At 46.2% G+C, this 16068-nt stretch overlaps 1 protein-coding gene across 5 annotated transcripts in view; it reads left to right on the forward strand.

Moving 5' to 3' along the window:
• ccni (cyclin I) overlaps positions 1 to 16068 on the forward strand; it is a 95847-nt gene that overhangs the window by 63511 nt on the left and 16268 nt on the right. For all 5 annotated transcript variants that reach the window (XM_085964571.1, XM_085964549.1, XM_085964582.1 and 2 more), the window contains one exon: positions 5124 to 5258. In XM_085964571.1, the coding sequence (XP_085820697.1) occupies positions 5124 to 5258 (135 nt within the window). The remainder of the gene's footprint in view (positions 1 to 5123; positions 5259 to 16068) is intronic.

Here is a 16068-nt window from a genome sequence, read left to right on the forward strand (position 1 = left end):
TTTACTGCTTTTTCTGGCCAATTTATCTGTCCTCTCCTTGGATCTTATGCTATCCCTAATTTCCCTTGTTAGCCACGGTTGAGTCACCTTTTTTTATTTTATTTTTATGCCAAACAGGGATGAACAAATTCTGTAGTTCATCCATGCGATCTTTGAATGTTTGCCATTGCCTATCCACCGTCAACCCTTTGAGTAACATTCCCCAATCAATCCTACCCAACTCGCGCCTCATACCATCGTAGTTTCCTTTATTTAAATTCAGGACCCTAGTCTCTGAGTCAATTACTTCACTCTCCATCTTAATGAAGAATTCGATCATATTATGATCACTCCGACCCAAGGGGCCTCGCACAACAAGATTGCTAATTAATCCTTTCTCATTACATAATACCCAGTCTAAGATGGCCTGATCTCTAGTTGGTTCCTCGACATATTGGTCCAGGAAACCATCCCGTATACACTCCAGGAATTCCTCCTCCACAGTATTGTTACTAATTTGGTTAGCCCAATCTATATGTAGATTAAGGTCACCCATGATAACTGCGGTGCCTTTATTGCACGCGTCTCTAATTTCCCGTTTAATGCCATCCCCAACCTCCGCATTACTGTTTGCAGGTCTGTATACCACTCCCACTAACTTTTTCTGCCCCTTGGTATGTCTCAGTTCTACCCATACAGATTCCACATCTTTAACCAGCAATGCTACCCCACCTCCTTTTCCTTTTTGCCTATCTTTCCTGAATATTGAATACCCCTGGATGTTGAGTTCCCAGCCTTGGTCACCCTGGAGCCATTTTTTCGTAATCCCAATCCTATCATAAAACCGTTTACCTCTATTTGCGCAGCTAATTCATCCAGCTTATTACAAATGCTCCTCGCATTAAGACACAAGGGACTAGAAATTCAGTTGTTTGCGCCAGCCGCTAGCGCCTTAGGAGGAGGAGAAGTGGGGCGCTAAGCGGCTAGCGCCCGGGCGCGGCGCGAACTGTGCCTCTCGCGAACTTTAGTTAAGATTTAGCGGCGGCGCAAAACCTTTGCGCGCGCTCAGCTGCCCGCGCAGATCCATGACGTCATTTCATGGTGCAACGCCCTTTGTGCGCCCTGAACCGGAAATTTGGTGGCGCCAGCCTGTTGTGCGCCTGGTGCCCCCAGCGACTGGTAGAGGGGAACGGTTCCCAGTCGCTGCGGGGGGTGCTAATTAAAGGGGACTCCTCCTGCAGTATAAATGGCAGCCGTTTTGCACCACTCCTCCTTTGTGAGAGACGGATCTTTGGAGAGAGACAAAGGTAGAGCTTTCTGGTTTGGCTCAACACTTGCACAGGCACTTGTGGCTTCAGGCCACAGCTTTGCACTTGTCTTTAACTTCAGTGTCATAGCATTGATTGGAAACATATAATGGGGGCTGCAATGGGTGGAAACGTTGGGCTTCTCCATTGCATTCAAAGGGCTCAGAGACGCCGTGAGAGAGTGCCAGTCATGGCTAGACGGAGAAGGGCCAACAGGCGTCGGCAAAGGAGGCCTTACCCACCCAGGGTATACCGCCAGCAGTTCTCCTATCGGAGCATGTCTGAGGAGCAGTGTGTTCGGAGGCTGCGATTCAGAAGGGCGGTGGTCACTGAGATCTGCCACCTGCTTCGCGGAGATCTGCAGCCACAGCTGAGGAGCAGGACGTCTGTCGGTGGCAGTGAAGGTAACGGTGGCTCTCAACTTCTATGCCACCGGCTCCTTCCAATCCACTACTGGGGACATTTCCAACATCTCCCAGTTTGTGGTACATTGCTGCATCCGCCAGGTGACCAATGCCCTTTTCAGAAGGAGACGTCAGCTCATCTCCTTCCCCATGACTGTTGACAAGCAGCAAGAGCGTGCAATGGGCTTTGCAGCATTAGCGGGCTTCCCCATGGTGCAGGGCGCCATTGACTGCACGCATGTGGCTTTGCGGGCACCGCTAGAGAATGCCGAGGATTACCGCAACCGGAAGGGCTACCATTCGCTCAACGTGCAGTTGGTGTGTGACCACAGGCAGCTCATCCTAGCTGTCAATGCCCGCTTTCCAGGCAGCAGCCACGATGCCTTCATCCTGCGCCAGACTTCTGTGGCAGACATGTTCGAGGCCCAGCCTCACTCACGAGGATGGCTTCTCGGGGACAAAGGCTATCCTTTGTGCACCTGGCTGATGACCCCGCTCCGTGCGCCCAGCACCCCTGCTGAAGAGGGATACAATGACAGCCATCAAGCAACCAGGAACATCATTGAGCAAACAATCGGCTTGCTGAAGCCACGGTTCCGCTGTCTGGATCGTTCCGGGGGAGCCCTACAGTACTTGACTGAGCGAGTCTCCCATTTCATTGTCGTGTGCTGCATGCTGCACAACCTGGCTATCCGCAGGACTCAGCCACTGCCAGGAGGAAGAGGAGCAGGACTCAGCCACTGCCAGCAGATGGAAGAGGAGGATGGAGGAGGAGGGCAACCCGGACTTCCAAAGGAAAGCATAGACAGTGCGATTTAGGAAATATTTTTACTGTGATACCTCTGTGCCCTTCTAATGGAGAGAAACCCCCCCCCCCCCCCCAAAAACACAAATACACCACTCTCGGCCTTTATATATGAAACAAAACATTTGGCCACACCTTCTAATTTTTCCCCTGCGAGGGTGATCCATTTCGTTTCTGTGACTGGCCCCTACCCGCCCTGCAGCAGCTCCTCAATGGGACCCCAGTGGCTGCAGCAAGGCTGGGGGAACGCTGCTGAGGGTCAGATGGTGAGACGGCAGATGCCCTTGGGGGTCGGCCTGGACCAGCTCTGGGCCCGGAGGGGCCAGCTGCTGACTGCTCCAACTCTGCTTGGGCGGCAGCAGTCTGTCCAACAGCTGGTGGCAGCTGCAATGGAGGAGTGACAGTGTTGGCTGCAGGAATGCTGCCAACCTGACAGATCACAGGCACTCCCTGGTCGGCTGATACATTGGCACACACACGGGCCAGCACTGCAGCATGCGCAGCAATCTGCTGAGGCACAGACTGCTGCGGCCCGGCGATGCCTGGCCGATCCAGCGAGTGTGGCAGCAGTTAGTGCCCGTGTGGCCCTAGTCTGTGTCTGCATGACAGCAGCCAGTGAATGCACGGCACGACTGAGCACTTGGCTAGAAGCCGCCTGTGAAGCAGCGAAGTCCTGCTGACTCCTAGCCTGTGCTGCCGTGACGTCCTGCAGACTCATGGTCTGTGCTGCCCCGAATTCCTGCACACTCCTTGCCAGTGACTCTATGGAGTCGGGCATCCTTGCCACTGCAGCCATGAGCTCAGTGTGCCTGCGCTCAGCCGGGGCGCCCATTTCCGCTAGGAGCCGCACCTCCTCTGCGCTCACCATAGCAGGACTGGAGGCCGCACTCACCCTCCGGGGAGAAGGCTGCTGAGCTTCCCCACCCCTCCCGCGTTGCTGCAGCCCGCTGGTCCCCGGAGCTTCACTATCCTCCGACCCTTCCCCCCTGCTCCCCTCCAGGGTAGACGTGTCACCATCATGGCCATGGGCTGCCTCGGCTGAGGGTGTCCCTGATGGGCTGGCTTCCTCTTCCTCCTCCTCTATGTCTGACTCGGACACAATGCCAGCTTGAGGGGCTGCCTCCTCACCTGGCGAGTCACCATCTGAAAGCAGGGAGGCACAAGTTGCTTTAGAGTGAGGACAGGGCGGCAGCGAGGGAGGCATGAGTGCTGCTGTGCACTGCATTGGTTCGATAGTGGCAAAGGATGCTGGTGCGAGGCGCAAGTGGAAAGGGAGAGGTCAAAAAGGTGATGACCTTACCATTGGTGCCCAGAACAGGGTCAGCATCTCCAGTGGCGACGGGGCCACTCAGCTAGCCTGCCATGATCCGCTGCTCGAGGTCGCTCAGCTGTTTCAGGTCAGGACGGCCTCCCCCGGTCTGTCGCTGCTGTCTTCTGTTATGCGCCAGCTTGGCCTGCAAGAGAAAGGACAGCCTCTAAGTACAGTGTCAAGCCCTGATCTTGCCTGCACTGCCTCCCATGGTCGAATAGCCCTGACCGTGTCTAAAGTCCTGAATGCGCAAGTGCCTTTCATGACAGTCCCATAGCTGCTGGATGAGGGCTGGCCATTAGGGCTTTCAGACCCGTTTGGCCATAAAGTGAGGTGCACATGCAGGGATGAGGAGGATACCGGAAAGGGTACTCGCCCTGACAACCCGAGTGAGGTCGTTTAATTTTTTCCGGCACTGGGTTGGTGTCCTGCCAGCCATGCTGTTGGACATGACTGTTTGCCACATCCCTCCATGCTTTCTGACATTCAGCGGGCAGCGGCCTCCTGCCACCCTCAGGGAAGAGGATATGGCGCCTGCGGTCCACTGCGCCAACCAGCAGCCTCGGGTCACCCTCGCCGAAGCGCTGCGCTCTCCCTGGCCTTCTCCATTCTCCTGGGCATGGAGCTGTTCCAGAAGCAGTGTTCAGGCCTTGCCTTGGGGCTGCAGTGTGCAGGGCGTGGCAGCCAAGCAATTCCACCCTCCCCCTTTTAAGTGCTGACCGGCGCCTGACTGCCGTCAATGAGCAACTTGCCGCACTTGCGCTGCGCCCGCCTTCGGTGTTTGCGCCCCGGATCGCCGGCTTAGCGCCTAATGATAGTCGTGCATCGCCTGCTTTAGCGTAGCAGCAACCTCTTGGGGCGATGCAACTGAATATTGGCGAAGGTGGCGCTAAGTTGCGCCGGGCGCAAAAGTTAGCGAACGCCATGCTGTAGCGCCCCAAATGTGGCTATACTGAATTTCTAGGCCAAGGTCTTCAGCTGTCCGTGATGAGCATTGATGGGGATGGTATTACATGCCGAATTTTAATGCCAACTACTCTAATACTCTCTTTGTGACAGCAATGAAAAGTTTAGTCCAGAGCATCTGTTTGCTATTCTTGACAAATTTTCTATTATGAAGGAAGTGGGTTCATTATAGCTGGCCTAGGAGAAACTTATGCCAAGACCCAGTATTACTCTATATTTAGTATCCTGTTGTGTGAAACTTCTTGCCTATCCTAATCTAACTAACTAAATTCCTTTATAGTTACAAATACATTTTGTAAGCTAGCATCTGTATGGAAATCCTCCTAACAACTGGTTTCTGTTTGCCTCTGCAGGATACAGATGTCTCTCCAGCACAGCGGGATGAGGTGATTCAATGGCTGACTGAACTGAACAGCAAATTTCACTTTTATCCAGAAACCCTTTCTCTTGCCATCACTATTTTGGACAGGTTTTTAGCTCTGGTAAAGGTAAGGACCTTGTGTTAAATCACATTTAACCTGATTTGTATCTGAACGAAGGCTGTGCTCAGCTGTCCTTTTCACTGTCTTCCAGATTTTCTATAAGGAATATGGCCAAGTTTTTTTTTCCACGGCTGTTTGTTGCATTCAAGTTTTCTTGCCCCAGTCAACTTAATGCTTTAAATGTTGTAAATAGGTTGTGTAATAAGCATGTTACTCATTCTGCATTTCTGTTATGGGCAAGACAACATGAAGTTGAGACATTTGTAAAAATTGTAGCAATGGGACTGAACGTAAAATCGATGAGTCTACTCTAGTCACTTGGGTGAAAGAATTGCACCAAACTACCAGTTTGGCTGTTTTTGCCTTTTCCCTATAGGTAGCATGGTTATTATTTTCTGTTTATTCCTACATTGTAGCTTTTTTTTCAAATAATTATTTTATGCTGTCTTGATCAAATATATTCTGCAGATGGCCTTATGGACAGTGTATTGGAGTCTTGTGATTTTGAGTCACAGTATTAAAATAATTTTGTGACACTTTAGATTTACATTAACTGTCAACGATTTCACTGATTTTATTATTAAACACTAACTCTGCCCTTGGTTACTGGCAACAATTCTGACTCTTGAACTGCTGAAGAGGTTAATAAGTACAGTAATGCCAAAAGCTGCATTGAGTTTGGACTCAGTTGAGATTTAGTCTTAAACTCTTGGCACAGGGCATGTATTTAGTTTCAGATCAGGCTTGGATTTGGAATAAGTTAAGATATCAGTTTGCTACATTCTGATGTGCAGTTCTTGTGGCTATACCTTGATTATTAAAGCTGCATTAATCTCCCAATTTTTGGTTACTCAAGTACTGCAACTTCGCATAGTATTGGTAGCTGTAGCAAACTTTTCAACTTAAATCCATTTTAGTTATTGACAAACACAATGTATTAAAATAGTTCTAAGCTTCTACCTCCAGCCTGCCTATCATGCAGTAATTACACTGCAAGTCATGGGGCTTGAAGCAAATTTATCTGTATGTACAACATTTTAGATTTCTTCTGGGATCATTGGGTGGAATAGTACAATCTGTTTATTTAAACACTCAGCTAGGACTGGGGCCAATGTAAACTGACAGATGGACTCCTGTGAAATCCAAACACCCCACATTGCCACCTGTACCCCAGACTGTTGCTGCATGTTGTTTCTTACTAGTTTCTACCTGGCTTACTAGTTTTGATATAAATTGCACACACAAATTACTTAAGGGTGGATATTTTTTTTTTGTGTGCAAATTGGGTTGTTTTGTGATACCAAAAGACTGGTATTTAATTTGTCTGAATTTGCAAATTAATCAAATTTCCTTTTTGCACCATAAAAGTGCAAGTTGATATGTGAGTGATTCCTTTTGAATAAAAAGAGCAAACGAGCCAATAATGGAACACGATGGATGAATAAAAACAGTCAAAATTGAAACTAAAAAATGGCACAGAGACAACAAAGGAGGATGACCAAAGTGAATAAGGAGAGGTTAGGAAAGAAGTCAAGACAACAATTAGGAAGGCAAAGAGAAACTACAAAATCAAATTATCAAGGAACATAAAAAGAAATAGAAAAATTAAATACCAGTCTTTTGGTATCACAAAACAACCCAATTTCTGTGTGCAATTTATATCAAAACTAGTAAGCCAGGTAGAAACTACAGGCACATAAATAACTAAAAATCAGGATACAGATAGGGCCACTAAGGGAGGCATAAGAGAAACTTGCAGGGAATGACAGCGAAATAGCAGAAATATTGAACAATTACTTTGCCTCAGTATTTACCAGGGAGAATAACATTAGAAAAAGAGATTTAAAAAGATTAAAAGACATTTAAGATGGAAAGCAAGGATTTAATTGATAAACTAATCAAGCTTGGCGAGGATAAAACCCCTGGTCCGGATGGATTGCATCCGTGCATATTACCAAGTTGTGGAAGAGATAACCGAGGCACTATTGCAAATATATATATAAAATGTCATTAGAAAAAGGAATACTGCCAGAGGACTAGCGGACAGCTAATGTTGTACCTATATTTAAAAAGGAGATGGGACAAGTCCAGGGAACTGTAGACTAGTTAGCTTAACATTGGTGATAGAAAAAATAATGGACCCTTAATGAAAGATGCAATAGAAAAACATCTAGCAACTGGAAATATAAAAAATAGTCCGTATGGATTTCAAAAGATGAAGTCCTGCTTGACCAACCTTATTGACTTTGTTGAACTAGTAACAGAAAGAGTAGATAGAACGTCTTCAGCCAATTCGATTCACTCCACCTGATATCAAGAAACTGTTGAGCGCACTGGCTATAGCAAAGGATATGGGCCACATCCCAGCTGTCGTGCTGAAACATAGAAACATAGAAGATCGGAGCAGGAGTAGGCCATTCGGCCCTTCGAGCCTGCTCCGCCATTCAATGAGATCATGGCTGATCATCCAAATTCAGTACCCTGTCCCTGCCTTCTCCCCATATCCCTTGATCCCTTTAGCCTTAAGAAATATATCCAACTCCTTCTTGAATATATTTAATGAACTGGCCTCCACTGCCCTCTGTGGCAGAGAATTCTACAGGTTCACCACTCTCTGGGTGAAGAAATTCCTCCTCATCTCAGTCCTAAATGGCTTACCCCTTATCCTTAGACTATGACCCCTGGTTCTGGACTCCCCGGCCATCGGAAACATCCTTCCTGCATCTAGTCTGTCCAGGCCTGACAGAATTTTATAGGTTTCGATGAGATCCCCTTTCAATCACTGAACACTTGTGCTCCAGAACTAGTCGCACCTTTAACAAGCTATTCCAGTACAGCTATAACACTGGCATCGACTCGACAATGTGGAAAATTGCCACGGTATGTCCTATCTACAAAAAGCATGACCAATCCAATCAGTCTATTCTCAATCATCAGCAAAGTGATGGAAGGTGTTGTCGACAGTGCTATCAAGCGACACTTACTTACCAATAACCTGCTCACCGATGCTCCATTTGGGATCCGCCAGGACCACTCGGCTTCAGACCTCATTACAGCCTTGGTCCAAACATGGACAAAAGAGCTGAATTCCAGAGGTGAGGTGAGAGTGACTGCCCTTGACACCAAGGCAGCATTTGACTGAGTGTGGCATCAAGGAGCCCTAGTAAAATTGAAGTCAATGCGAATCGGGGAAAACTCTCTATTGGCTGGAGTCATACACAGCACAAAGGAAGATGGTTGTAGTTGTTGGAGGTCAGTCATCTCAGCCCTAGGACATCGGTGCAGGAGTTTCTCCGGGCAGTGTCCTAGGCCCAACCATCTTCAGCTGCTTCATCAATGACCTTCCCTCTATCATAAGGTCAGAAGTGGGGATGTTCGCTGATGTTGCAGTGTTCAGTTCAATTTGCAACTCCTCAGATAATGAAGCAGTCCATGCCCGAATGCAGCAAGACCTGGATGACATTCAGGCTTGGGCTGATAAGTAACATTCGTGCCACACAAGTGCCAGGCAATGACTATCTCCAACAATCGAGAGTCTAACCACCGCCCTTGACATTCAACGGAATTACCATCGCCGAATCCCCCACCATCAACATCCTGGGGGTCACCATTGACCAGAAACATAACTGGACCAGCCGCAAATACTGTGGCTACAAGAGCAGGTCAGAGGCTGGGTATTCTGCAGCGAGTGTCTCACCTCCTGACTCCCCAAAGCCTTTCCACCAACTACAAGGCACAAGTCAGGAGTGTGATAAAATGCTCTCCACTTGCCTGGATGAGTGCAGCTCCAACAACACTCAAGAAGCTCGACATCATCCAGGACAAAGCAGTCCGCTTGTTTGGCAACCCATCCACCACCTTAAACATTCACTCCCTGCACCACCGGCGCACCATGGCTGCAGTGTGTACCATCTACAAGATGCACTGCAGCAACTCGCCAAGGCTTCTTCGGCAGCACCTCCCAAACCCGTGACCTCAACCACCTAGAAGGACAAAGGCAGCAGGTGCGTGGGAAGACCATCACCTGCAAGTTTCCCTCCAAGTTAAACACCATCCTGACTTGGAAGTATATCGCTGTTCCTTCATCGTCGCTGGGTCAAAATCCTGGAACTCCTCCCTAAGCACTGAGAAAGTGCCTCCTCCACAAGGCGAAGGCACTCAGATTCACAGAAACCCCACAGTGCAGATAGAGGCCATTTCGGCCCATCGAGCCTGCACCGACACATATCCCACCCGATCCCCGTAATCCCTACACCAACACATATCCCACCCTATCCCTGTAACCCCACGTATTTAATCCCCCTAGCACTTAAGGGTCAATTTTATCATAGCCAATCAACCTAACCTGCACATCTTTGGACTGTGGGAGGAAACCGGAGCACCCGGAGGAAACCCACGCAAACACGGGGAGAATGTGCAAACTCCACACAGTCACCCGAGGCCGGATTTGAACCCGGGTCCCTGGCGCTGTGAGGCAACAGTGCTAACCACTATGCCACCGTGCTGCCCCTCCACAGTGGAGGATTCACTATTGGATCTAGTAATAGGGAATGGACCAGAGCAGATAAGAGAAGTAAAAGTAGGGGAACGTCTCTGCAATAGTGACCATAATATAATACACATTAAGATGATAATTGAGGAGGACATAAGTATGATGAAAACCAGCATACTGGATTGGAGAAAAGCTGATTTTGAGGGGTTGAGAATAGAACTTGGGAAAATAAAACGGGCAGCGATATTGGCAAACAACGATGTAGAACAGCAATGGGAAACATTTAAAACGGTGTTCAACAGAGTGCAAGAACAATATATTCCGCTAAAAGGAAAGAAACTAAACACTAATGAGACTCCATGGATGAATAAAGCCGTAAGGGAACAATTGAGGGTAAGGAAAGAGGCATACATTAAGTACATAGACAGCAGGGGAGTACATGATAAGGAAGAATACGAAGAGATTAGGAGAGAAGTCAGAAAAACAATTAGGAAGGCAAAGAGGAACTATGAAATTAAATTATCATGGAACATAAAACAAAATAGTAAAATATTTTACAGGCACATCAATAAAAATAGGTTGGGATGGGAATAGAACAGGTGGACATGACATTGGATGATTAGATTAGTAATGAGAAGTGCATTTAAAATAAAAAGAGGGGATATATTAAATAAACTAATCAAACTCAGAGGATAAAACCCCTGGTCCAGATGGATTTCATCCATGCATTTTAAAAGAATCTAGGGAAGAGATAGCAGAGGCATTACTACACATATTTAAGAACATAAGAAATAGGAGCAGGAGTAGGCCAATCGGCCCCTCGAGCCTGCTCCGCCATTCAATAAGATCATGGCTGATCTGATCCTAACCGCCAATCTACTATCACAGAACCATCTCCTGAATCTAACAGAATTAGACACACAAAATAGGAGCAGGATCAGGCTACACGGCCCCTGGGCCCGCTCCGCTACCCACAGGGCCATGACCGATCCGAACCTAGACTCATGTCCAAATTCCTACCCGCTCCCCATAACCCTTAATTCCCTTTACTTCTAGGAAACTGTCTATTTCTGTTTTAAATTTATGTAATGATGTAGCTTCTACAGCTTTTTGGGGCAGCATATTCCATGGACCTACCACCCTCTGAGTGAAGTAGTTCCTCCTCATCTCAGTTTTGAAAGAGCAGCCCCTTATTCTAAGACTATGCCCCCTAGTTCTAGTTTCACCCATCATCGGGAACATTCTCCCCGCATCCACCCGATCCAACCCCTTCGCAATCTTATATGTTTCAATAAGATCGCCTCTCATTCTTCTGAACTCCAATGAGTAGAGTCCCAATCTACTCAACCTCTCCTCATATGTCCATCCCCTCATCCCCGGGATTAACCGAGTGAACCTTCTTTGTACTGACTTGAGAGCAAGTATGTCTTTTCTTAAGTATGGACACCAAAACTGTATGCAGTATTCCAGGTGCGGTCTCACCAATACCTTGTACAACTGAAGCAATACCTCCCTATTTTTATATTCTATCCCCCTAGCAATGAAAGCCAACATTCCATTGGCCGCCTTAATCACTTGCTGCACCTGCATACTAACCTTTTGAGTTTCATGCACCAGGACCCCCAGATCCCTTTGTACTTCAGTACTTTCCAGTTTCTTGCCATTAAGATAATAACTTGCTCTACGATTTTTCCTGCCAAAGTGCATAACCTCACACTTTCCAGTATTGTATTCCATCTGCCAAATCTGTGCCCACTTACTTAGCCTGTCTATGTCCCCTTGCAGGTTTATGTCCTCCTCACTCACTACTTTCCCTCCCATCTTAGTATCATCTGCAAACTTTGATATGTTACACTCTGTCCCCTCCTCCAAATCGTTAATATAGATTGTAAAGAGTTGGGGGCCCAGCACTGACCCCTGCGGAACACCACTAGTTACTGATTGCCAGTCTGAGAATGAACCATTTATCCCAACTCTCTGCCTTCTGTTAGATAGCCAATCCTCTATCCATGCCAGAATATTACCCCCAATCCCGTGATTTTTTTATCTTAAGCAATAATCTTCTATGTGGCACCTTGTCAAATGCCTTTTGGAAGTCTAAATACACTACGTCCACTGGTTCCCCTTTATCCACCCTATACGTTACTTCCTCAAAGAACTCCAGCAAATTTGTCAAACATGACTTCCCCTTCATAAAACCATGCTGACTTTGTCCTATTAAATTATGATTATCTAAATGTCCTGTTACTGTCTCCTTAATAATGGACTCCAAAATTTTACCTACCACAGATGTTAGGCTAACCGGCCTATAGTTTCCAGCCTTCTGTCTACTGCCCTTTTTAAATAAGGGTGTTACATTAGCAGTTTTCCAGTCTGCTGGGACCTTTGCCGAGTCCAGGGAGTTTTGGAAAATTATTACCAATGCATCCACAATCCCTACCGCCACTTCCCTCAAGACCCTAGGATGTAAGCCATCCGGTCCAGGTGATTTATCCGCCTTGAGTCCCATTATTTTACCGAGTACCACTTCCTTAGTGATTTTGATCGTGTTTAGCTCCTCCCCCCCTACAGCCCCCTGTTTGTCAAGTGTTAGGATATTCTTAGTGTCCTCTACTGTAAAGACTGATACAAAATATTCATTGTGTTTTTGCCATCTCCATATTTCCCACCATTAATTTCCCGGTCTCATCCTCTAAGGGACCAACATTTACTTTAGCCACCCTTTTTCTTTCTATATAACTATAAAAACTCTTACTATCTGTTTTTATATTTTTTGCTAATTTACTTTCATAATCTATCTTCCCTTTCTTAATTAATCTTTTTGTTATTTTTTGCTGTCTTTTAAAGTTTTCCCAATCCTCTATCCTCCCACTAGATTTGGCTACCTTATATGCCCTTGTTTTTAGTCGAATACTATCCTTAATTTCTTTACTTAGCCACGGATGGCTGTCTTTTCTTTTACACCCTTTTCTTCTCCGTGGAATATATATTTTTTGGAAGTTGTAAAATAACTCCTTAAATGTACACCACTGATCATGTATCGTCTTACCCATTAATCTATTTTCCCAATCCACTCTACTCAATTCCGCTCTCATACCTTCAGTCTCCTTTATTCAAGCTTAGCACGCTTGTTTGAGATCCAACCTTCTCACCCTCTAATTGAATATGGAATTCAACCATGTTATGGTCACTCATTCCAAGGGGATCCTTTACTCGGACATTTTTAATTAATCCTGTCTCGTTACACAGGACCAGATCTAATGTTGCTTGCCCCCTGGTCGGTTCAGTTACATACTGCTCAAGAAACCCATCCCTAATACACTCAATGAACTCATCCTCAAGGCAGCCCTGCCCAATTTGATTTGTCCAATTAATATGATAGTTAAAATCCCCCATAATTATAAATGTTCCCTTATTACAAGCCTCAACTATTTCCTGATTGATACTCCGTCCAACAGAGTTGCAACTGTTCGGAGGCCTATAGACTACGCCCACTAGTGTTTTTTTCCCCTTATTATTCCTTACCTCCACCCAAACTGTTTCATTATCCTGATCTTTTGACCCAATATCATTTCTCTGTATTACAGTGATTCCTTCCTTTATTAACATAGCCACCCCACCTGTCCTTCCTGATCGTTAAATAACCTGGTATGTTTAATTCCCAGGCATTGTCACCCTGCAGCCATGTTTCTGCAATGGCCACAAGATCCTACCCATATGTAGTTATTTGTGCCATTAACTCGTCTATTTTGTTACGAATGCTATGTGCATTCAGATAGAGAACTTTCAAATATGTTTTGTGACACTTAGTTCCTGCTTTTGCCCTTTTTATTACTTTACCTTTTACGTTATACCTTCTGCCCCTTCCTGACACGCTCTGGTTTTTAATTTCCCCACTGCTACCTAAGTCTATGACCTTCTCTGTTGTCATTTTTATTATTTGTTCTCTAGGAACCCCCCGCCCCCACTAGTTAGTTTAAAGCCCCCTCTACAGCCCTAGTTATATGATCCGCCAGGACTCTAGCCCCAGCACTGGCCAAGTGAAGCCCGTCCCAAAGGAACAGCTCCCTCCTGCCCCAGTACTGGTGCCAGTGTCCCAGGAAGCAAAACCCATTTCTCCCACACCAGTCTTTGAGCCACGCATTTAACTCTCTAATTTTATTTGTCCTAGCCAAATTCGCTCGTGGCTCAGGTAATAATCCAGAGATTATTACCTTTGAGGTTCTGTCTTTTAATTTGACCCCTAGCTGCTCATACTCCTTTAACAGAACCGGCTTCCTAGTCCTATCTATGTCATTTGTACCAACATGGACCACGACAACTGGATCCACCCCCTCCCACTGCAAGTTTCTTTCCAGCCCAGAGGAGATGTCCTTAACCCTGGCACCGGGTAGGCAACACAGCCTTTGGGACTCTCGCTCTCGGCTGCAGAGAACTCTATCTATCCCCCTAATAATACTATCCCCTACCACTACAACATTTCTATTTACTCCCCCCTCTTGAATGGCCCCCCGTTCCACGGTGCTGTGGCCAGGTTGCTCATCCTCCCTGCAGTCCCTGCTCCTGTCCCCACAGGGAGTAAGAACCTCGAACCTGTTGGACAAGAGCAAGGGCTGCGGCTCCTCCAACACTACCTCCTGGATCCCCGTACCTGCCTCACTCGTCGTCACACCGTCCTGCCCCTGACCATGGGCTACATCTGAATTAATTAACTTCATAGGTGTGATCACCTCCTGATACACAGAGTCCAGGTACTTCTCCCCCTCCCTGATGTGTCGCAGTGTCTGAAGCTCAGACTCCAGCTCATCAACACGGAGCTGGAGTTCCTGTAGCAGCAGACACTTGTCACAGACGTAATCACCGTGAGCCTCGATGGGGTTCACCGGCTCCCACATCTCGCAACAGTAACACATCACCTGCTCCATTCTATGTAATTAATTACATTTTTTATTGTTAGTTATGGACACCCTCTGCCCGATTATAGATGCTAGTATCCCCTTTAATTTATTGGATTTAAATTAAATCAATCCCTCTAGTTACACCAGTTAAATGGTTTACCAACAGTCACTCTGCACCAGAAAGGCCTTATCAAGAATGATTTAAGGAGAAATAACAATTGAAGAACTCTCACACTTACCCAAACTCAGAGCACTCTCTGCTGACCTCGCACTCGTTAGAAAAAGGTGTCGTGCCAGAGGACTTGCAGATAGCTAAATTAATACCTATATTTAAGAAGGGGATAGAACATGTCCAGGGAATTATAGACCAGTCAGCTTAACATCTGTGGTAGGAAAAATAATGGAATTCTACTAAAGGAGAAAATGGAAGAACATCTAGAAACCAAAATCATAGTAGTGAATAATCAGCATGGATTTCAAAAGGGGAAAGTCTTGCTTGACCAACCTCATTGAATTTTTTGAAGAGGTAACAGAGTAGACAATGGTAATGTAGTAGATGTAAATTATCTAGATTTTCAAAAGGCCTTCGATAAGGTACCCCATAATAGACTAATGAATAAGGTCAGAGAATGCGGAGTCGGGGGACAAGTAGCAGAATGGATAGCGAGCTGGTTTCAGGGCAGAGAGTAGGGGTAAAAGCTAGCTATTCAGTGGCAGAAGGTGGGTAGTGGTGTGCCATAAGAATCAGTGCTGGGACCACTTGTTCACAATTTGTATCAATGATTTAGACTTTGGAATCATAAACACAAATTCTAAATTTGCAGGTGACACCAAATATTTTGCGGGGGGGGGGGGGGGGAATACTCAATACTGAGGAGGACTGCAACAAATTACAGGAGGACATTAATAAACTTGTAGAATGGGCATTTAATTGGCAAATGAAGTTCAACACAGATAAATGTGAGGTATTACATTTTGGTAGGAAGAATAGGGAGGTCACTTATACTTGGAGGGTGCGAGTCTAGGTGGGGTAGAGGAAGAAAGGGATCTCGGAGTACAAATACACAAATCACTAAAAGTAGCGACACAGGTTAGGAAGGCCATAAAAAAAGCAAACCAAGCACTGGGGTTTATTTCTAGAGTTATAGAATTGAAAAATAAGGAAGTTCTGCTAAACCTGTATCGAACGTTGGTTAGACCACACGTAGAATACTGCATATAGTTCTGGCCGCCATATTATAAAAAGGATATAGAGGCACTGGAGAGGGTGCAGAGAAAATTTACAAGGATGATACCTGAAATGCGAGGGTGTATTTATCAGGAAAGGATGAACAGGCTGGGCCTCTCTTTTGAAAAAGAATTATGAAAGGTTTTGATAGTGGATACAGAATGTTTCCACTTGTGGGGAAGAGCATAACTAGAGGCC

This window comes from Somniosus microcephalus, chromosome 2, assembly GCF_052327205.1.
Source record: "Somniosus microcephalus isolate GS21.2 chromosome 2, FLI_Smic_1.0, whole genome shotgun sequence".
NCBI classification, from domain to species: Eukaryota; Metazoa; Chordata; class Chondrichthyes; order Squaliformes; family Somniosidae; genus Somniosus; species Somniosus microcephalus.